Source organism: Danio rerio, chromosome 10 (genome assembly GCF_049306965.1).
Source record: "Danio rerio strain Tuebingen ecotype United States chromosome 10, GRCz12tu, whole genome shotgun sequence".
Taxonomy (NCBI): domain Eukaryota; kingdom Metazoa; phylum Chordata; class Actinopteri; order Cypriniformes; family Danionidae; genus Danio; species Danio rerio.
This window is the reverse complement of record NC_133185.1, coordinates 9,380,511-9,404,763: the sequence shown is the minus strand read 5'-3', so window position 1 is coordinate 9,404,763 and position 24,253 is coordinate 9,380,511. Positions and strand designations below refer to the sequence as shown.

Below are 24,253 nucleotides of genomic sequence, written 5' to 3'. Positions count from 1 at the left end.
TTCTCTCAAGGTTTTTTTTCTTCACTCCTATCAGGTGAAGTTTTTTTTCCCTCTCCGCTGTCACCACTGGCTTGCATGGTTCAGGATTGGTAGAGCTACGCATCGATAAATTTGCTCTACAGTGTTTGAACTCTCAGTAATGATTTTAAATCACACTGAAATGAGCTAAACTAAACTGAACTTAAACACTAAAAACTGAACTACACTGTTCCAGTTACTATGACCATTTATGTGAGGCTGCTTTGACACAATCTACATTGTAAAAGCGCTATACAAATAAAGCTGAATTGAAAATTTGAATTTTGACTTCCAAAATCGATATCAAATTACGTTGATATTTGATTAATTTTAAGTTGTGTTGGAAAGTGACCAAAGTCTAACATCTGATAGATGTCATAGTGACAACGTCCACACAACCTCAGGGTGTAACATGATTTGACGTTGATATTTAGTTGATTTTAGGTTGATTTTAGGTTGGACATTGGAAATTGACATCCGCCTGACGTTGGGTTCTGATGTCAACTTGACTTTTACTTCCAAACACTTCGCCTCTATGGACGCGCCAGCCCTGCTCCCACCTAAACAAAGCTAAACTCACCCACTTTCCTAACTTTTTTCAAACTAGATGTCTGAATACACCATGCCGAGACGCTGGGGGGAGGGGGGGATGTTCATGGCCCTTTAAGGCTTATACACACCAGGACGCTTTTCGCTTACGCTTATCATCAGCATTTTTCTAGGCTTTTTTTTTTTTTTTGCATTCACACCCAGGCAATTTTCATCAGCGTTGAGCGGTGAACGTGCAAAATTAGCCACTGACATTAGATGGTGCTTAATGAACTTGCAAATCATGAAAGAAAAGTGAAATGAAACTTCCCATTCAAATCCTATTTGCTACTCGTCACTCCTACTGACAATATTTTAGTTGCTGTTGCATTTTTCATATAGCTTTTTGTGTTCAGACACTAATGAATAAAACAGCAGCACATTCATCATGCCTTGGTGCGTCATCTTCTGAATTGAATGAAAGTAAAACTGGGATCATCTTGACTGTTTTCCTGTGGTGTTTACTGTAACATCAGCACCTCTGGGCACATGAGCAAAAGTGCCAATCTGAAGTTTTTGAAGCAGCACCCCCACAGTAGCACCTTTTGTTTAGTCACGAGGTGTTAAACGTCAACAAAAAATGCGGCCAAAAAGTGTCCTGTGTGAACGGGCCTTTAGAGTGTGAGTGTGCATTTAGAGTGTATTCTTTCTCTGTGTGAGTCTATAAAATGTGTTTAGAATAATCAAAATTTGTGATATGGGGCAGAAAATGCACACCTACTGTCAGACTACAGGACTGTATGTGCCCTGGTGGGTAGTGTCTTTTATAAAGTAACATCACCATCACCAACATTTCTGTTTTTAGTAGATCATTGTCAGGTAAACCTACTATCATTCCTTGATAGTAGTAATAACTGCTATCATTCCTTACCTACGTATCCCGCCATGCCTTCATATCTCTGCACAGAAGGGTTGTGGAAGGTGTTTTTTTTGGGAACAACAAATTCGTTCCCAGCTTGCATCACTACGGTCCCGTTCCAGTCGAAAGCACCTACAGCTCCCAGCATGACACCAGCCTAAAAGAAAGACAAACGTTAACTAATAATTTGCTATCCAATTTTATACTTTGTTTACGCTCACAACAGGGATCTAAACAATTTAAAGACTGTAAAGAATACATTTGAAACAACTTGACAGTTTAAAGGTTTTACCTGATGCATTATTGTTAGCACATAACACTATAAGATTTACATTAATGCTTTAAATTTAAATTAAGCTTCAACATTTTGGCACATTCACTTCCATTTTACACTCACCGGCCACTTTATTAGGTACACCTTACTAGTACCGGTTTGAACCCCCTTTTGCCTTTAGAACTGCCTTAATCCTTTGTGGCATAAATTCAACAAGGTACTAGAAATATATCTCAGAGATTTTGGTCCATATTGACATGATAGCATCACACAGCTGCTGCCAATTTGTCAAATCCATGATGGGAATCTACCGTTCCACCACATTCCAAAGGTACTCTATTGGATTGAGTTCTGGTGATTGTGGTGTACAGTGAGGACAGTGAACTCATTTTCATGTTCAAGAAAGCAGTCTGAGATGATTCACGCTTTATGACATGGTGCGTTCTCCTGCTGGAAGTAGCCATCAGAAGATGGGTCCACTGTGGTCATAAAGGGATGGACACGGTCAGCAACAAGACTCAGGTGGGCTGTGGTGTTGACACAATGCTCAATTGGTACTAATGGGCCCAAAGTGTGCCAAGAAAATATCCCCCAAACCATTACACCACCAGCACCAGCCTGAATAGTGGATCCAAGACAGAATGGACCCATGCTTTCATGTTATTGACGCTAAATTCTGACCCTACTGTCCGAATGTCGCAGAAGAAATCAAGACTCATCAGACCAGGCAACGTTTTATAATCTTGTCCAATTTTGGTGAGCCTGTGTAAATTATAGCCTTAATGTTACGTATTATGCGTTCAGAGATGCTCTTCTGCATACCTCGGTTGTACCGAGTGCTTATTTGAGTTCCTTTTGACTTTCTATCAGATGGAACCAGTCTGGCCATTCTCCTTTGCTCAACAAGGCATTTACACCCACAAAACTTTTTCTGTTTTGGACCATTCTCTGTAAACCCTAGAGATGGTTGTGCTTGAAAATCCCAGTAGACCAGCAGTTTCTGAAATACTCAGACCAACAACCATGCCACGTTCAAAGTCACTTAAATCACCTTTCTTCCCCATTCTGAAGCTGGGTTTGAACTGCAGCAGATCATCTTGACCATATCTACATGCCTAAATGCTTTGAGTTGCTGCCATGTGATTGGCTGATTAGAAATTAGCGTTAATAAGCAGTTGGACAGGTGTACATAATAAAGTGACCAGTGAGTGTAAGTTTCTCACCATAACTTTCATTTTTGTATTTTTACAGAAAATACATAATCTTTATCATTCAGTATTTAACTCAAATGCCATACCTACCAGGTTTTAGCTATGCATTCTATAATTACTTTGGTATTTGTGTTACTGAATGAAGACTTGGACTGTATCTAAAAATTGTCCCCTATACCCTTAAATACTGCACTATATTGCAGCCATTTGTTGTGATGTCCGAAACCATACTGGACGCTTAACTGTTAGCAAATACTCATAATGCACTGTAAGAGTCTGAACTCTAAATGAATTTCTGTAAAAGACCACAAGATGGCATTCCCAGAGGAATCATATTGGTTAAGTTTATAAATAAATAATTATTTAATTAAAGTAATGTTTGTATACATAAATATGATTCAAAAACTTCCTTTCATTACTAATACACAGCTTGCTAACTGGTACTGTATCACAAGGTTTAAAAAACTATTATGATTGATCAACTAGCAAAACACTTACTCGTTTTCATTCACTCCTTTAAGTGAACTGTATTAGTGGACTAATGTAGGGGATGGTGTTACAGAGGATGATTTTTGGATACAGACTTGGTAAAACTGAGAAACCATGTGACACATTTTGAAGACGCACTTAGAGAAAACTTCCTTCTCTGATGCATATCTAAACACTGAACGGTTTGCATGTTTCCTCTGCAGTAACAGCAGGATGTCATTGTGAAACACAGAACAGGGGTGGGGTACAATCAGACAGAATCTGATTCTTATATTCAACTTACTTTAGACGTGTGAGCACTGAATCCTGCCTGAGACATTTCCATCTCAAAAGATGAGGTGTGCTTCCCAGATGTGGCTGTTAGATAAAGGTTTTACAGTCACTGATTTGAGGAGGAAGGTTGTGGTTACAACAAAAATTGACACTTTAAAATTCATGCAGAACATCACATTAACAAAAAGTATCTATAGATATACAATAGTTAGTCTAAAACTAGATTAAAAAGCCTAGTGTTTAAAACAGGTGTAAAATCTTTAAGTTTAGAACAATGCTAGCATGTTTCTAACATGATTTACCACACTTTTGATGTGTGTATCACATTATTTCAATCATGATTTAGCCCCACCGCTTGCCTGTTTCAGCATATTGCTAGCTTGTTTCTGAATTGATTAAGAAGTTATAGCATGCATCTCATTTATACCATGATTTGCTGCACTGCTAGCATTTAAGCATACTGCTAATATGTTTCTAGCTTAGTTATTAACACTGCTAGCATGCTTCTCACATTTTCAATGCTCCTAGCATTACTTCATTACATTGTTTAACACATGTAAACATTTTCTGTTCAACTGTATGTTGTAAAAGAAAACATTTGTATGTATTATGTACAGTACCTTACCTTCTAAAGCAAAGATCTTGCTTCCCAGGGTATCGACAATAGTCACTAAAGCTCGTTCATCCGACACATTGAAGAAATGATCACTTTTAGTCTCGCTAGCGATATATTCAATTTCTTCTATAAACTTCTTTATTTCGTCAATGCTTTTATTCTGTCGATTATAATCACCAAGGACCTACAAAGGACAAATGATGTGCCATATTAAAGTCACAATAACCTTAAACCATGATCTCCCTGCTGAAAATCCAGCTTAAACTAGCCTAGGCTGGTTGGCTGGTTTTAGCTGGTCGACCAGGCTGGTTTTAGAGGAGTTTTGGCCTCTTCCAGGCTGGTTTCCAGCCATTTCCAGCCTGGTCTTAGCTGGTCAGGCTGGGAGATCACCAGCTAAAACCAGCTTGACCAGCCTAGCCAAGCTGGGAGTCCAGCCAAAACCAGCTATATCCAGCTTAAACCAGGCTAGTCAAGCTGGTTTTAGTTGGATTTGGCTGGTCCTTTTCCAGCCTGACCAGCTAAGACCAGGCTGGAAATGGCTGGAAACTAGCCTGGAAATGGCCAAAACCCCTCTTAAACCAGGCTGGTCAACCAGCTAAAACCAGCCAACCAGCCTAGCCTGGTTAAATCTGGATTTTTCAGCAGGGGCTACAATGTATTATTTGCTTGAATGATAAATATACAGTACATACAGCAACAGCAAACCTCTCGATGCCATCTTCTTGACACTGATCAATGACACTCTTCAGATTGTGGTGATCATGTGACTCTCCGTCTGTGACGATCACCATGACTTTTTTGACCCCTGGTCTCGCTCCTCTCTCCACTGTAAAGGCCTCTTTCCTTTGGAAAACAATCAACATCAGGTTACTGAACTTTTAAAATGACTTCCTATGTGACAGTTCACCCAAAGCTAGCTTTAATTTATTCACCTCCAGGGAGTTTTTATTTTCTGAAATAGACCATTTTATAAACTGAAATCATGGTGCTTGTTGATTCATAAAATGCAAGTTAGCAGCTACTTGTACTTTTGAGAGTCAAAATCACACACAGGCAAGTAAACAGTTTCCTAAAGATACTTAGACGAAAGAAACTGAACATTATTATTACCTTTAAGCCTTAAAAAACAGTTCTGATTTTACAGTAGTATGTAGTGTGCTAAATATTTTTATTTTTTTTATTTTTTACTCTCTAAGTAAGAGTTGTTGACTATCATTTTATCAATCATCAAAACCACACGTTTAGACTCTGTTTACACTAAAATGTTTTAGTTTTAAAACATAGGTTTTGCTACGGTTACGTAGCAAAGAGCTGTTCAGCAGAGATTGGGGACTCGAGTTAAGTCATGTGACTTAAGTCACAAAATTTAGGACTTGAGACTTGCTTGACAAATATCCAAAAAAGACTCGACTTGGCTTGGACTTGGCTGTCATGACTTGAGACTTAACTTGGACTTGAGTTAAGTGACTTGAAATAACTTGTTTTTGTTGAATACACAACCATTTGGTATATATTATGTATTTAAAAACAAAACCGAAAGCTCTAAGTCACATATGCGCAGTATTAACTGGATCTGGACTGGATCATTTGGTTTAGAAAAACTGCTTTAAATGATTCATTAGATTCATTTGAACGATTTATTCGAACAATTCATTTGCTATTCGGCCATCAGATAATGCGGTGATGAAAAATGCAAGGCGCTCCGCCAAATATTTATGGGTTTAAAGATTACAAACCAGACGATTACTTAAAGTCCATACTATTTAGTCTTACTCATACTATTCTTTACTTGGGCGGGCACAGTTTTTTACAGTTATTATCATTCTTCTACACTGTTTTGTATCCGCCTAACTTAACCAAACATCCGCGATCGATTTAGTGGAAAATCCTCTTTTTGTAACTCGTTTCGTTCTAAGCGCCCGTGAACTGTCAGCACCCCACACTGCTGACATACAAACACATGCCTTTTTGTCCGGCTAGATTTTTAAATGTCCTAAAGTGTCCAGAATTTGAGTATTGCTTTCTAAAGATGTCAGTTAATTGTATGCGTTTTTGCAATTTTTTTTATTTAAGAATACTTCGCTTTGCTTTGCAGCTGACTACTCGCACATGTGCGAGAGAAACATTCAATAATTCATTCTTGAATCTAAACGACTCAGAAAAACTTACTGTATACTTTGAGAGGACAAAATGACTGGTCTTAACTGGCTGCAAAATATACCTACACCATTAGTAATCAACGCATTTTCCCTCTTTAAATTTACACGTTTTAATCTTGTAAATATGATTATTTATGAATGTTTTAAGAGATATTCTGTTTTTATTCCTTTTTCTGTCGTTTATTTCTCACTTGCTGTATATTTTATTAATTTGATGATGTCGTTAGGCTATTAAATATGCTATTTTATATACATATGCTTTTGCATTCAAGTTTGCTTTGAACTTGAAAGAGAGAGAGAAGCAGATTTGACCTGTCAGCGGTGCACATGGCTCCTGAAATGGTAAGAGATAGTGGATGTCTTTTTCAACAGTTTTTTTTACTTTAACCCATTAAAAGTAAACAGTGTATACCATTGTCAAAATAAATGAAATTATTGTAAAAAAAATAAAAATAACATGTCTTGTTTGTCACATATAGTTAACTATTTATGTATTGTGGGTAAATGCTGTGTTTCAGACTACTTTCAGCTACCACCACAAGTATATTTCAAACCTGTGAGAAGCACTGATAGTATTGTATTTGTATGCTATTTGACATGTTAGGTGTTAAGTTTATTCAAAAAAGATTGCATTAAAATAATCTGTTAAATGCTATATTCCAGTTTTTTTTTTTACTAGCATGCATCTTTTTAAAAACAATTTATCAGGGGAAAATGAAGAATTAAGCTAGGTAAAACAAGAAAGCAATTATTCATATTACTAATGAAAACATGTTTATTGGAGTTATTGAAATGTACAAAATGTCCTCGAGAAAGATGATCTTTACTTTTAATGTAATAATATTTTTTGTAATAAAAGAAAAATTATAATTTTAATTCAATAATTTTCCCCCAAAAAATCTTACCTGTGCATTTTAAGATTGGTTTTGTCATTTAGGGTCTCGTTTAATTAATAGTATAATATTTTAATGGTCTTGAAGTAAGCACACACATTCCCCTGAGCAGAAAGCCATCTGATTCACAAGTGATGAAAGTGTCATTTCAAATGACAGTTTATATACTATAGAGAGGCTAATAATTTTGTCCCAAAATTGTTTTTTCAAAAATTTTAAATTGCTTTTATTTTAGCCGAAATAAAACAAATAAGACTTTCTTTAGAAGAAAAAAATATTATCAGACATACTGTGAAAATTTCCTTGCTCTGTTAAACATCACTTGTCAAAATATCAAATAAAAAAAAATAAAAAAAAATAACAATAATAATATATATATATATATATATATATATATATATATATATATATATATATATATATATATATATATATATATATATATATATATATATATAAAATAAATATATATATAATTAGATTGACTTGAAAGTGACTTGCTTGTCCAAGCTACGACTTGACGTGACTTGAAATGGGCAGTGACTTGACTTGACTTGAGTCTGACAAAAATTGACTTGACTTGCTTGAGACTTGAAGGTTATGACCTGAGACTTAATTGTGATTTGCACATGTGTGACTTACTCCCACATCTGCTGTTCAGAAATTCTGGGTAAAACGCTAGTGTGGATGCGGATTGTTTTCATTTTAAAACGCCATTTTAAAACTAAAACGTATTAGTGTAAATGGGGCCTCAGCAAAAAAGCTTCTTTAATGTTTGAATAAAAGACAGTGGTCTGGGGGTAAGTAAATGAACAGCAATTGGTTTTGAAACTATCCCTTTAAATGTAACCATTGGTTGTAATTAGAAGGTTTTATAATCATCTTAAAAGCTTGAGATCACAAGTGAAAAAACTTTACCATGCTCAATCATTTAAAGCACCCATGATAACTAGAATAAACCAAATTTACTAGAATAAACTAAATGATATATTGTACGTTGATGTGGACCTTAATATGGCTATTATTATATCTTTAAGATACATCATCTTTGGGATACATGTCCTATTTTTCCCAACGCAATCATATATTTTTATATGTTTTCAATGAGATTGTCACTTGTTTTTAGAGCAGCTGCAGTTTGATAAAGCACTTAATGCTTGCTTTTTTAAACATGGCAACTATCTGAAAACTATAGGAATTTAAGGCATTTTTTCTAAAATTATACCTCACCACAATCTGGGAAAATAACTCTGCTAAAAACTCAACCCGGGCTCATTGTGGAAACGTAGCCCCGCGGACGTTTCTGCGGACCGCGATTTACGTCCCGGGAGGTACGTATTCGAGCGTTTTTTGTTTTCACGGATCCGCGAGAGGCCGCTGTGCGTGCTTTTTCGCGTCTCGGGCGCCTCTCGGGAGCGTGCGCCGTTCTCCGCCAGATCGGAAAAAAAAAGCAAAAGCCCTCGTCTTCGATTTCGACCGCGTTTTCGGATTCCGTTTTTCGTCTTACCTGATTTCTGGAACCTGCTGTTCCCCGGACTCGATCCCGGTCGTCGTCCACCGCGGCCGGCTCCGGCTCCTCCTCCGGGGCCTCCGCAACGCTGTGAGCTAAGCGGACAAACTGATTGCATCGGGAAAGCCCTCCACTCGGAGGCGAGCAGTTGGCCGGCGAGCGCGAAGAGGAGCGGCACCACACCGCCCCGCAGCGTTCGCTCGAAAAAAACCAAACGCGGCCTTTACGTACCTCCGGCCACGTAAATCGCGGTCTCCAGAAACGTCCGCGGGGCTACGTTTCCAGAATGAGCTTGGGTTGCAAAAACTCCTATATTATGAGCCCGACTTCATTGTGAAAACCTGTAGTTGCACTTTTGCTTGTGATCATGTCATCCAGTAACCGCTACAACCGTTATTGTATGCCTTATTTATATACAGTGCAATACTTTATTTACTATAAAAGTTGCTGTATGTTTTACATTTTTAACTTCCACATTAAAAATAAAATTTTCAGTCACATTTTAACTATAGACACCCTGTAATGCTAAAATTTGGGGAGAACACATGCATATTGCGTGACATGCTCTAGTTTATTCATTAGATTTTTCCTACCTGGGTCAATTTTTTAAACTTGCGAGAAAGACTTGATAAGAGACAAGTTACACATTTTATGTGATTGACTCCACCCAGTAGAAATTCTCCTCTATTTGTGTGTTTGCATTGGCTTTGTATGTAATTAACTCACACAAATACTTAAATTCGTATATATTGTGAACTCTGTGTAAGTGAACTGTAAGTGCAGCACCTTGCGGTATCAATGCCGAGAGCTGTCATGGTTTTGTGGCCAGTCCTTTGTCTGATATCGGCAGCATTCTTAACAAGTTCTTTAGTGTTGCTGAACTGGCTGAGGTTGAAAACGTGGCCCACATCATCACCATACGACACAATGCCCACCTAGGGAAGCAGAAAGCCAGATACAAATCACATATACCGTACCAAACATGGACAGTTTTTGTCCCAGACTCTGCTAAATGTCTCTGTGTCTGTGCTGACTCAAATGTGATGTCATTCCCTCAGAAAATCCTCTGTGATCATTTATTTAACCATGGAATATATGGTCTCCCCCTGGCTCTATGCTCTGGGCTGTATTTTCCAGCAGTGCCCTTAAGAAAGCCTTTATTTCCGTTGAATTTAACCACCCAGTAGCTTCTCCATGGAAAGTTTTTATGTAATGCTCATGTAATGATGTTGGTTTAAGCTGATGACAGTTCCACTTCTGTGCGACTAACTGCACACACAGCTTTGACTTAAAAAATCACTTTAATTTTTTATTAATATAGTTTATATAAGTAGAATACACACTGAATCACATAAAAATACCACAAGTTTTTTAAAATATAGCTTATTATATTAATAAAATATAATATATAAATTTAATAAAATAAATTATTATTTGTTCTTTGAATTTATGTATAATTAGAGATATAAAAAAGTTGAAAAATAAAAAGATGTAAATAATAACTAAATAATAATGTATGTACTCTTTATTTCAAACTATTAATAATTATATTATTATGATTATTATAATTATTATGATTATTATTATTATCATTATTATTATTATTTTAAACTATGAATAATAATTAATGTTTAATAATTAATCAAAACTGTGAAAGTTTAACTGATTTAAAAACATTGTGATGATGTGTAAGCAATGACAAAATCCTTTAGTGTTTTGGTGAACCACCCATTTTAGATGCCTTGAAAATAAAATCAGCCTGCTCAAACTATTTAATGACGCAGTAAGTGAATATTTAACTCTATTTTATTTTAAACACATGTCATTTTTACTGTGTTTTGAGACAAATCTCCATGGTTGTTCTATAAAATCCCAAACATCTCACCCGGGCTGGTCCGATTTCAATGTTCTGGAGGAATTTGACCAAAAAATCTGTGATGTGATCCCAGGGGTAGATGCTGTTAGAACCATCCAGCACTATGACAATGTCCATGTCCTGACTGCACTCTGAAACAAGCAAACAGCCATAATGAGCACCTTTATTATAATTATACTAGTGAAAAAGAGAAATAAACATTAAACTGCTTTGGTTCCAATTCCTGAAAGACATCTGAATGCCAGCAGTCACTCCGAGATTTACATAGGAAGTACATTTAACAGCTCAGTGGAACTGTGAATGCTTACATAAAACAGTTATGAAACACTGAGCCATGTAATTGGAGGTGACACTGGCTTCGCTGTGACAGAAAACAATGATTAACTCTGATTCATATGCAATTTTTCCAGTTTTGCATATGAGAGAGAATATGCTTTAAAATCATGGAAACTTTAAGACTAAATATTGTTTGTACATGTGTTTATATTTCATAAATATAAATTGCTAAGGAAATGTTTACATGACAATAATTTCAATTAAAATCTACATGAAGTTTGTAGACAATTGATTTTGGCTTGAGAAAGCCTGAAAAGGGAAAAATCGTTTATGTATTGTTTTAGCCTGTTGCTAATATGCTTTCTAGGATGATAGTTGTTGCATTAACAAGCTCTTGTAAGCACACATTATTCCAATTCTAAGAATGTCGTAGCATGTTGCTGGTATGTAGCCTAACTAGGTTTAAGCATGTTAATAATAAGTGGCCTAATGCTAACATGTTTAAGGCTATTGACAGAGGATTTTAACACATTGCTAACATCGCATATAGAGCATTGTTAGCATGTTTTAGCATTCAGTTTTCATTTTGTTATTGTTAGGGTGCATTGTGCTGTTTTTAATATTTTTCAACATTTGGGCTACTAATAATAATGTTTAGCATGTCACTGAATTAACTAATATGTCAACATGCTATAACTCTGTCCTAAATACATTATGTCTAGGATGAATTAGCTGCAATGTTTATAACCTGAGTTGACACATTGCTAACATAAATGATCATGTTTTCAGCATTTGTGACATTCTGCTAACATAAGAAAGCACATGATTGCTAGCATCAATTGTTTCTTACATGTTGTTAACGTATATCACATTACACATGTTATTAACATGTTTAGCACAAACATTCCATCAGTTAGCTTGTTAATGTGAAGTAATAGGTTACATATGTTAATAATTCAATGTTTTAAATACAGAAGTAACACATTATTTTCTGTTCACGCTCATGGTTTTAAAGATGCTAGAGTGTTTTATTGCACTGCTAACGTGGATTGTGATGTTGCTAGCATGCTAAACATGTTGCTTTAAGGTTTCATGAATTATCACATTGCTAACCTAAATTAATATGTTGCCTTGACGTTTCTAGTATATGTACTGTAATATGTTCTAAGCAAGAAATAGCTTGTTGCTAGCATAATTTAGCGTCATGGTAACATGCCTCTTTAGTTATCACATCATCGCTGTCTGTACATCAATACATTTAAAAATGAGAGAGGAAATCATTTACATTTTAAGCCCATTGTTGTCATATAAATGTACCACATAAATGCTCAACGGAGCTAGTTCCCCTTCAGAATCATATTTAGCCTTTAAATTAGATTTTCACCAGAATTCAAATGAAATGAAGCAACAATCTCCCCTCTGCTAGAGATGAGCAGATGTGTCTTGCTGCTATTATATTTCCTACAGTATGAATGTGTGTGTCTGTGTTTATGTTGAGTCACTGGCTCCATGTTGCATTGGTAGATGTCAGTTTTCCTAAACACTGTCCTAACATGGCCATGCAGGGCAGGAGGGGACCGGCAGTGGTTTACTCGGCTGGAATGCGCTAATGTACACTCACAACACGTGTGTGTGTCATACCTCGTACAGTTGGAGCGATGGAGTTGAGGACTTTAAATGAGGAGCTGACGTTAGAGCAGATGCCAGTGATGTACTGCTGCTTTCCACACATGTACCCATACTGAGGGCCACACGCCTGTCCAGAGGGAAACACACAGAGAGACTGTACTGTGCATTCAAGCATTAAATAAATTTATACATTAGTTTTTTTTCTGAACAAGTAATGACTGTCGTGTTTTATATTGATTTGCAGAAAACGTGTCATTCAGTTTACATAGCTAAATATCTTGGCAGGCATAAATGCAGCAAAAATACTTCATAAGATTATAGTGCAGCCCTAAAATATCAAATAATTGTCAATTGAAATCTTTATATTTTGCTAACCACTAGGTGTTCTCATTTGTCAGAAAGACATTTTATCACTAGAACTACAGAGGCAGTCATTATTCGCTTTTATAATTTTGTAATTTAATAACTCTGTTAATATATTATCCATAATAACTATGGTAGCCAACCCTGACTTTTCCTAAATTTGTATATGTAAGAATGTGTTTCATTCTTCATTTCATTGCAACACTTTTTAGTAACACTTTACAAAAAACAATACATGAATAATGATGTGTTAACATGTAAACTAAACATTACTTTGTTATGAATTAATGAGTTAAGGCATGCACTAATCATGAACTAACTTTAACTACAACGAGTCATAACAGTTCATATATGAATAAAGACTACCTTATTAACTTGTAAGTACATGTTATTAATTATAATAAGAAAGTGTTAATGATGATGTGCCCCTCCATGTAAAGTCATGATATAATTATACTTTAGTAGCTTTAGTAGGGTTTGTAGCTTTAGCCTGCTAGCGCCGCTGGTCAGCTAAAGCTACCGACCTCTTTAACCATACACTTTTGACTTACTGGCTTTGCTCTTTACCCCGTAAAATGTCGCTTCCGTCTCTGTCCTTGTGTGCAGGAGAAGCATCGATGGAGGCGTTGGAGCTGGAGCTGGAAGAAGTGGAGTCCCAGATCCGCGCGCTGGTGGTAAGACGGTCGCGGCTACGGGAACGGCTCCTCGCCGTACCTAATGCTAAGGCCGTCTCATCACCTAAGGTACGTGGAAATTACAACCACATCATTCCCTCTACCTCAACCCCGCGTCCTTCTCTGTCCAGGCCCAGCGCACCCGGGGCGCGGCTCAGCCAGGCGTTGTTCACGCCGACACCCGGCTACCACGGCGCCTGGGTGCAGCCGCGCAAGGTGCTTCCCAGATCCCGGGGCAGAACGTCTCCGCCTGTGTTCGAGATCTCCACGGAGAACCGCTTCTCCCCTCTCCGCGAGTCGGGTCCCGATGTGGCCATCATCGGTGACTCGATCGTTCGTCACGTCCGTGCCGCCTCCTCAAAAGGTAATAAAGTACGTACTTTCTGCTTTCCTGGTGCCCGTGTGAAAAATATTTCTACACAGATTCCAACCATCCTGGGCGCTGCCGAGAGCCCTGGTGCCGTTGTCCTCCACGTGGGGACAAACGACACCGGGCTCCGGCAGTCGGAGATCCTGAAGAAGGACTTCAGGAGCCTGATCGAGACGGTTCGACGCACCTCGCCCGCCACGCAGATCATCGTTTCTGGGCCGCTTCCTACCTACCGCCGAGGAAATGAAAGGTTCAGTAGACTTTTAGCTTTGAATGAATGGCTAATAACATGGTGTAAAGAACAGAAATTGCTCTTTGCTAATAACTGGAATCTTTTCTGGGAGCGTCCTAGGCTCTTCCGTCCTGACGGCCTGCACCCCAGTCGAGCCGGAGCTGAACTCCTGTCGGACAACATCTCCAGACTACTTCGCACCATCTGACTAGCAGGTAAAAATTCACAAAATTCACACTATAGCCACCTAGACTCTTGTTCACCCCACTTAAACATCAGTAACACATATCTGGCGAATCCTATAGAGACTGTGTCTGTTCCTCGTATTATTAGATTAAGAAATAAACGTACTGTGTGCTCCAGGAAAAATCTAGTAAGAATCAAACCAGAAAAACCAGTAGAAAGTGAAAATACAAATTTCGTAAAACTTGGTCTCCTAAACATCAGGTCACTTGCACCTAAAGCACTTATCATTAATGAAATAATAACAGAAAACAATCTTAATGCACTCTGTCTCACTGAAACCTGGCTGAAACAAAATGACTATATTAGCTTAAATGAAGCAACTCCTCCAGGATTCTTATATAAACATGAGGCTCGTCAAACTGGTCGTGGTGGTGGAGTTGCATCAATCTTTAGTGATTTCCTTAATATTAAACAGAGAAACGGACTTATGTTTAGCTCCTTTGAAGTATTATCGCTTAATGTTCAGCTTCCAGATACTATACAAAAACCTATGTTATCTCTCGCTTTAATCACCATATATAGACCCCCAGGACCCTATGTCAAATTTCTAAAAGAATTTTCTGATTTTATTTCTGACTTACTAGTCAAAACTGATAAAATGCTAATTGTAGGTGACTTTAACATCCACATAGATGACGCTAATGATACATTAGGGCTCGCGTTTATGGATTTAATACACTCACTTGGGATAAAGCAAAACGTTGTGGGTCCAACCCATCGCTTAAAGCATACATTAGATCTAATTCTGTCTTATGGAATCGAGGTTATTGACGTAGACATTATACCACAAAGTGATGATATTACAGATCACTACCTCTTACTATATAAGCTGTGTTTACCTGAAATCAGCAAACCCGCTCCAATACTCCGCCCTAGTAGAACTATTGTTCCGTCAACTAAAGATGAATTTATAAATAACTTACCTGATCTCTCTCTATTTCGTAATGCACCCGCAAACTCAAATGATCTTGATGTAGTAACCAGCAGTATGGATGCCATCTTTACTAGCACACTAAATACTGTGGCACCCATCAAATTAAAAAAGGCTAGAGAGATTAAAACTATACCATGGTATAATAGTCATACTCGTGCGCTCAAAACAGCAACCCGCGCCCTGGAACGTAAATGGAAAAAAACTAATTTAGAGGTCTTTAGAATTGCGTACAAAGACAGTATGTCCAGCTATAGGAGGGCTCTAAAATCTGCCAGGACCGAGCACCTGCGCAAACTGATAGAAAATAATCATAACAATCCTAGATTTTTATTTAACACCATCTCTAAATTAGCAAATAATCGGTCATCCTTGGAACAAACTACTCCACCGCAAATTAGTAGTGATGACTTCATGAATTTTTTCAGTAATAAAATAGAAGGCTTTAGACAGAAAATAGGAGATGCCAAACTTTCTGCACCGGCTTATACTCCAAATCCTGTAAATATTTCATTAAATCATAATAATAACCTACACTGCTTCAAAATCATAGAACATGAAGAGTTAGTAAAAATTATAAATAGCTCTAAACCAGCTACGTGTATGCTGGACTCAATTCCAACAAAATTACTGAAAGAGCTGCTACCTGCTATAGGAGAACCTCTTCTTAACATTATCAACTCTTCTTTATCTATAGGCCATGTTCCAAACTCTTACAAGCTAGCTGTTATTAAGCCTATTATTAAGAAACCGCAACTAGACACCAACAACTTAGCTAACTATAGGCCTATTTCAAATCTTCCATTTATGTCTAAAATACTAGAAAAAGTTGTTTCCACTCAATTATGCTCTTATCTGCAGACGAACAATATTTTTGAAGTGTTTCAGTCAGGTTTCAGGGCTCACCACAGTACAGAAACCGCCTTAGTGAAAATAACCAACGATTTACTCTTAGCTGCTGACCGAGGGTGCGTCTCGCTATTAGTTTTACTCGATCTTAGTGCGGCATTTGATACCATTGACCACAATATCCTCATAAATCGTTTAAAGTCTACAGGTGTCCAGGGACAGGCTCTACAATGGTTTAAGTCATACTTAACTGACCGCTACCAGTTTGTAAATCTTAATGGACAGCCTTCACAAATCTGCCCAGTAAAGTATGGGGTGCCTCAAGGATCAGTTTTAGGCCCTTTACTGTTTACAATTTACATGCTACCTATGGGAGACATTATTAGAAGACATGGGATCAGCTTTCACTGCTATGCAGATGATACTCAATTATATATTTCCACCAAACCTGACGAGACGTCTGAACTTTCTAAACTAACTGAGTGTATCAAAGACATCAAAGACTGGATGACCAACAATTTTCTTCTCTTAAACTCAGACAAAACAGAATTATTACTTATTGGGCCTAAATCTTGCACACAGCAGATCTCGCAACTCAATTTACAATTAGAGGGATACAAAGTTAGCTTTAGCTCTACTATAAAAGATCTGGGTGTCATATTAGACAGCAATCTAACTTTTAAAAACCATATATCCCATGTCACAAAAACTGCCTTCTTTCATCTGAGAAATATCGCTAAATTACGAAATATGCTATCCATCTCAGATGCAGAAAAGCTAGTCCATGCTTTTATGACTTCGAGACTGGATTACTGTAATGCTCTATTTGCTGGCTGCCCAGCATCCTCTATTAACAAACTTCAATTAGTACAAAATGCAGCAGCCAGAGTTCTGACCAGGTCTAGAAAATATGATCATATAACCCCAATTTTATCCTCCTTACACTGGCTGCCTGTTAAATTTCGTATTGAATTTAAAATATTACTTCTCACCTATAAAGCTCTAAATAATCTAGCTCCTGTTTATCTAACCAACCTTCTGTCTCGCTACGAACCAACTCGCTCCTTAAGATCTCAAAATTCAGGGCTTCTGGTAGTACCTAGAATAGCAAAATCAAGTAAAGGAGGTCGAGCCTTCTCTTTCATGGCTCCTACACTCTGGAATAGCCTTCCTGGTAACGTCCGAGGCTCAGACACACTATCCCAGTTCAAAACTAGATTAAAGACCTATCTGTTTAGTAAAGCATACACTCAGTGCATCACCTAGCGGGTTCCACACTGGCTTCTACATCTTGCTTATATACACTATGAACAGCAGCTACGCTAATTATTCTCTTTTCTCTATTTTCACCTGGGGATACTCATCCCGAGGTCCTCAGATTAGGCGGAGTCACTGATTGGATCCAAGACCAGCGACGTGATGATCCCAAGGATTCCATATCCGGGACCAGGCCATATCCTGAGCTGCTGCTGCGCTGATGGTCGTGGGGAGTGGAGAACATGAGTCTGATTCCAGCGACGCTCCAGGGACAGACGAGTCTTCATTGAGGCCATCTTCCAGCATAAACCACGGCGAATGAAGTTCTGCACAAGACTTTTGGCCAGCGGAGAAATTAAAATGGTCGTGCCCAACTGAGTCTGGTTCTCTCAAGGTTTTTTTTCTTCACTCCCATCAGGTGAAGTTTTTTTTCCCTCTCCGCTGTCGCCACTGCCTCGCATGGTTCAGGATTGGTAGAGCTACGCATCGATGAATTTGCTCTTCGGTGTTTGAACTCTCAGTAATGATTAAATCACACTGAACTGAGCTAAACTGAACTGAACTGAACTTAAACACTAAAACCTGAACCACACTGTTCCAGTTACTATGACCATTTATGTGAAGCTGCTTTGACACAATCTACATTGTAAAAGCGCTATACAAATAAAGCTGAATTGAATTGAATTGAATTATACATTAACAGCTCACGAGTTTGTAATGGTTAAATTAAGCATAAACTAATGTAATACATAATACATTAATTAACAAACAATAATGTACCAACAATGTTGACAGGCCCACACTGCTAAAAAAAACACTATTAAGACATTTATTTCACATAAAAGTGAAGTGTTTCTGCGTTATTTCGAGCAAATTCATTCATCCGGTTCGAAAAGGAAATTTTGAAGCTGCGACTTGGCCATGAGATCCTTTTGTAAATTCCAGCATGGAGACTGGATATCTGTACTGGCAAGTACAATGTGACGTCTTTCGAGCTTTCAGCATTAATTCATGAGAAAGACTTGAAGATCGTACCAATCAGCACGCTCTATTGTGAATGAGGTGCAACTTCATTAATATGCATGATAGCTTCGAAGAACGCTTTCATGATACCTGTTACAGAGTTCAGAGAGACTCCACATTGTGTTGCTAACCATAATTACAATGGTTATTGTGTGCGGTTAATTAACGGTTAATTGAACAGTTTTTTTAAAGTGGAAGAGGAAGAATTGTTTGAAGACATTGGTTGTCAGTGTTGTGTTTATAAAGGTGCCGCAACTTAGGTTTTGTTTTCATTTCTCCACTATGAGAGCGCAGTTGGACTCTCATGTGTGGATTACAGTGGTCTGCTAACATGCGACAAAAATATGTTTGTAAGGAAATTTTTTTTACCTAAGAGCTTTTTGCATCTGGAAATGGAGAAATCCGAATTTGCCACTTCTTTCCTTTTTCAGAAAGAAATTTTTGATTGTTTTGATTTTTGAAATTTTTTTTGATTGTCCTGTCTCTACGGATTTGGTAATGGTGTGATCAATGTGCTTTGTTTATGTTCATTCAGATGGCAAAGTCAGTTAGTATCGTCAGCAGTACTCTTTCAGTTTTTAAAGACACCTTGGTCAAAATGATTTCGTTTGATTACTACGCAGGCCCGGATTGGCCAATCAGGAGGACCGGGAGAATTCCCAGTGGGCCGGTCCGTTTTTTGGCCGCGAGGGCCGGTGTCCCTAGCTCCAGAATCTGTTGCTCTCAGCAGTCTTTTTTTAAAAAGCAGCACACTTTTTAAATTAATTTATTTATTTACTTGACTACAGTCTTCTTATTCATTATTTTACCGCAGCTCTGCTTTTTTATATATAAAAGTCTCAAAGGATGATTATTATGGTCCAGCGGTTAGCACGTTAGATTACGACGTCGCCGACCCGGGTTTGATCCTCGTCTGAGTATGTTTTTTTTTTTTTTTTATTGTTAACTTAAGACATATAATACTGTTAGGGTTGTTGAACATTTGAAGTTCTAAAGCAGCTGTTTTCTCAAAAAAAGACGTGATAGTGTAATTAGAAACTGAATTGGAAATTACCTTATTTTAATATAGTCAGTTGTGAACTGAGGTGGGCCGGTCTGAGGCTTGAAACACCAGGGCTGAAAAGGAGTCCCACCCCGGCCCTGTTACTACGTTTAAAGTATGTTAATATCACTACAATATTATGGGCTGAAAAATCCACTGTAAATGCTGCTCTCCGAATGTAAACATGTAAACATCTTAATCAAACTATTACCATCGTGTAGGATTTTTGCTACATTTAGTGACAGGACAGTCTGTACACTCTCGGCTGTGTTTCTACCAAGAATTTTTTCTCCCATTCACTGTGCGGTATCAAAATTTCATTAAAGCAACACTTTTCCAGCAGTTACTCACATCCAATATCTTGTTTGTCATGGGGCATGCATTAAATGTTCCTGAATAAGAGTGAAAGTGCCAAACTGCAGTTAAAGTCAAAAAATAAGAATGAAACACCTGGAATTACATGACACTCCAGAGGAAATGTGGATAGTGATAATGTCAAATTATGTGCAATAATCAGCCTGATCTCACAAGAAAACTTAAGTATTTTACGTTTTGCCAGTTTAGTGGCTAATTCGTACGAATTCGTACGAGTTCAGTCGTACGAAATGGTACGATTTTAAAAAGGAGGCGTGGCACCTGACCCCACCCCTAAACCCAACCGTTATTGGGGGATAAGCAAATCGTACTAAATTGTACGAATTAGATCGTACGAATTCATACGAATTAGCCACTAAATGAAAAACTTACAAATTGCCGTGAGATTGTGTTGGCAATAACATGTAAAACAAGATCATGGAAATGTAGTCACTGTCTATCTCTGCATCTGTGTCTGTATTGCTGGTGCGAAAATCTGTAGTTCACTTAATGAAACTCCCCTTTTCATGCAAACCCTTCCCTCTTTCGCCACTTGACACTCCCACCTAAACAAAGCTGGACTCACTCCACTTTCATGACCTTTTTTCAAACTAGAGGTCTGAAAACACCATGCTAAGACAGGGAGGGTTTCATGGCCTTTAAAGGTAGCTGTTATTCACACATAAACTCATGTGACTCATGTTGTAGTAAAAGTTAGTTCATGATTACCGCATACATTAACTCATCATTAGTTAATAATAAAGTAATGCTTAACACATCATTATTCATGTACTGTTATTGTAAAGTGTAACCACTTTGGTAACATTTTAGTTTAGGCCACAATTCACACTATTAACTACTGGCTTCTTACCTTCTTGTTATTAAGTTATTCACTTTTCATTACTGGTTATAAAGTATGATCTTATTCAGCATCCCTAACCCTAGCCTAAACCTAAACCCAACTTCTAACTTATTAACTATTAATAAACAGCTATTTGGTAATTTATTAAGCTCTGAGTATTAGTTAATGGTTTGCTAATGCTGTTAATTGTGAGCTAAACTAAAGTGTTACCAAAATATTTTATGTTTATAGAATGTTTGTTAGGCTTAATGACACAGAACATTATTTCACACATATTTTGGCATTTGTCGTTAAATTTGTAGGTTATGTTGATGGCCAAAATATTAGAACACCAGGCTTAAAAGCAACAAGTTGCCTTTACAAAAATAACGTGAGTAAACCCAAAAACAGTTGACCTAATTTTCTACAAATATGCAAATTTTAATTTCTAATTTTAAAGTCAACTAATCCCTTTTTACAGCGTCAGACTATTTAGCACATCTGTTTTCAAATAATTACTGTAATTTTTACAATATTACATATATAGTGCTTCATTAAGTCTATAAAATAAACAATTATAGCCTGCATTGAATTAAGAGGACACACTGGGGTCTGGAAGAGCAGATTTATTTTTCTGGATGCCATTTTTCTAGATAAAGAAAAGCTGGGGGAAAATAAGCAAATACAGTATAATACAGGTGTATTGGAAAATAAGTGATTAGTTTACTTTTATTTTAAAAAAAGTAAGTACAATTTAAAATTTAAGCTCCAAGTTACAATCGATTTACTTACATTTTTTTGTAAAGTCAGCTTGTTTGCTATTAAGGCATTTGGCTTACTCGCTTTAAGTAACTAATCAATTTTTACAGTGTACACTGTAAAACCCAACAGTCAACTTTATCAAATGAAATGAGTGTAGTTAACTCAAAATGTACAGAAAGTTAATTCCTCTCATTTGAAAAGAGTTTTGAACTCAGTGTTGAAAGTAATGAGTTAATTAAATACCTCATTACCTTAACTTAATTGAAGTAAGTTCACAGTACTCGCATATAGATTTTTTTTTAACTCAAATGGTTTTGAGTTACATTAACTTTTTGGGTTTTACTGTGTAATTGCCTCCAAAACATGATTTCATGTCATAATGATGATGAAACATGCAGATGGTTGCTCTGAGCACAGAAAATATCAGATGCTGTGAGTGATCAATTTTGAATTTTACTTTAATATTTAGTATAATGTGCACATTATGTGGAAATTACCAGCAAATCTCTCTGGCATAGTGTCAGTGCTTTTCCTGAGAACTCCAACAATGTGATGGAATGCTTTCTCCAACTGAAGTCAAAGACTTTGGGCCATCTCGTCTTTGACCCACATACAGGCACACAGTCTTGTAAAGTAACTGGTTTTAATGAAAAAGCTTTACCTCCCACAGCTAATTATTTAATTTGTAATGTTTATGTGAAACTATTTCCGTTTCAGTCATTCACAGTCATTGCAGCATATGGGAAATTGAAGCTGCATATGGGAACCGTTGGAAACAATCTGTCAAAAAAGCTTAAAAATACATGGGAATGTTTTGGTGTGACTTGCTGAATGCCATACTGTTTTCATTACCTTCTATTAAACTGATTGCATTGAATATTTGTACTTGTAGGACCAGTCAAATAAACTAGTCAAATAGAAAAGGTGATAAAACGTACCAAAATATACTTTCCCTTATACAAAATTTGCGGAAAAAACTAATCTATTACATCTTTATAAAATCGGATTATGCTTGTTTTATACATTGTCAACAAATCTTAAAAGCATGCTGCTGGAATTTTTATTATAATCTGGATCCTATTCTAATGGGATCAAACTGGAAGATCCTACCTGAATTCCTAATTTTTCATTGTTTTTTCCATTTTCAGTTTCATCCCACTAGGTTTGGGTCTAAATTTTACATTTCTTTTCAGTTGTTTGACTGGAAAATCAGTGATACACAAATTGCAAAGACAAGTTTCTGATAATATGTTCAATCATAAAAAAAAACCAGACGCAGACCTAGTGGCAACATATCGAGGCTGTCCTGTAAGTATAAACATAAACTGGAAATCTGAGTATTTCCATGAAGCTTTGTTTTATCCATCCATCCATTTTCTTCCACTTATTGTTTATTTTATTATTTAATGACTTCAAAAGTCTGATCAGACACTATTATTTAACAGTGGCTGAAGAAACAGTAGAATAACCCATCCGCAGATGTTCCCTACCAAAAAGCCATTGCCGTCTGGGTTCACCACCAGCGTCGTCCCCATAGTCATGTTTTCCTTGACTTCGTTTATGTTCGGGATTGTTGTGTTTTCTGCAAGACAAATAGACAAATGTGCACGCACAGTGAAAATCCTATGAAAAGAATATCTAAACAAATCTCCCCTGAATTTTCCTGAATGCTTTTTATACACACAGACCCTTGACCTTGGCCTTCTGTTTGCCTTGGATAAAACAAAAGGCACTGCTGGGATCCCTTATGTGAGGATTTTATAGTGAAAAAACATATTATTGCTGTGTATTTTGTCTGTTCTGCTTCACACACAGACACAAAAACATGCAAACAAAAACACACATACTTTATGCAACTTTATGGGGACTTCCCAGAGACATAATACATTTTTCAACCCAGGCTCATTCTGATTATGTACCCCTATATAGATTTCTGGTGAGAGCAAAACACGTCCCAGGAGCTACGTTTTTTTCAGATCTCAAATTTCTCTCGCGAGTGCCATTCATGCCTGCTGTTCTCACATAAATCCACCAGAGGCCGCTCTCGACTGACTGACCAATCGACCGATGCCCCCACCCCCACCCTCCCCTCCCCTAAACCTAACAAATAGCATTTTAAAAGGCACAGAAGCCGTCCACACGGAGGTAATCGGTCAGCTGGTAAGCAACATAGCGTTTGTTTTAAAGATGCAGTGAAGCCATGTAGCTCTGGCAACATGGCAACATAATTTACGATCTCCAGAACTGTATATAGGGCTATGTTTTCAGAACGAGTCTATGTTGTGATTTTTTTATGCTGTATATTTTATCTCTCTACTCCTAAAACCAACCCTCACTGGAAACAATTTGCATTTTTACATTTTCAAAATACTTCATTCTGTGTGGTTTATGAGCCGTTTTCTTCCAGGTAATGATAACAATGTCCCCACAATGTCAAAATGAGTGCTATTACTATACTTGTGGGGACATTTAGCACAAGGAACACACACAAAAAGTCAAATAAACAAGTAAATAAATCTGGATTTTTTCTGGATTGCTTTTAAAAACAGTTGGACTGATTTACATGAAAACAGCAACCATGAATGGCACTTGCAAGAGAAATTTGAGACACAAATTGCTTTTGAAAACACTATCAGTT

At 37.2% G+C, this 24,253-nt stretch overlaps 2 protein-coding genes across 7 annotated transcripts in view; one reads left to right on the top strand and one right to left on the bottom strand.

Annotated features, from left to right (window-relative positions):
• The window catches only part of itga1 (integrin, alpha 1), a 110,838-nt gene that overhangs the window by 37,564 nt on the left and 49,021 nt on the right, over positions 1–24,253 (bottom strand). For both annotated transcript variants that reach the window (XM_073914404.1, XM_021479255.3), the window contains exons 4-11: positions 23,106–23,197; positions 12,684–12,798; positions 10,776–10,897; positions 9,677–9,825; positions 5,021–5,171; positions 4,338–4,512; positions 3,723–3,796; positions 1,478–1,622 (exon numbers count right to left, since the gene is read on the bottom strand). In XM_073914404.1, coding sequence (XP_073770505.1) covers positions 1,478–1,622; positions 3,723–3,796; positions 4,338–4,512; positions 5,021–5,171; positions 9,677–9,825; positions 10,776–10,897; positions 12,684–12,798; positions 23,106–23,156 — 982 coding nt within the window. In that variant the 5' untranslated portion in view covers positions 23,157–23,197. The remainder of the gene's footprint in view (positions 1–1,477; positions 1,623–3,722; positions 3,797–4,337; positions 4,513–5,020; positions 5,172–9,676; positions 9,826–10,775; positions 10,898–12,683; positions 12,799–23,105; positions 23,198–24,253) is intronic.
• Positions 13,527–18,293, top strand: LOC137496561 (uncharacterized). Of its 5 annotated transcripts, none has more exons than XM_073914428.1 (3): positions 13,527–14,328; positions 14,431–14,525; positions 17,715–18,293. In XM_073914428.1, the coding sequence occupies exons 1-2, from the start codon at positions 13,610–13,612 to the stop codon at positions 14,516–14,518; spliced, it is 807 nt and encodes a 268-aa protein (XP_073770529.1). In that variant the 5' UTR covers positions 13,527–13,609; the 3' UTR covers positions 14,519–14,525; positions 17,715–18,293. The 5 variants fall into 5 exon arrangements, with proteins under 5 accessions (XP_073770529.1, XP_073770528.1, XP_068080005.1 ...); XM_073914427.1 differs by having other exon boundaries at positions 17,707–18,293; XM_068223904.2 differs by having other exon boundaries at positions 14,431–18,293.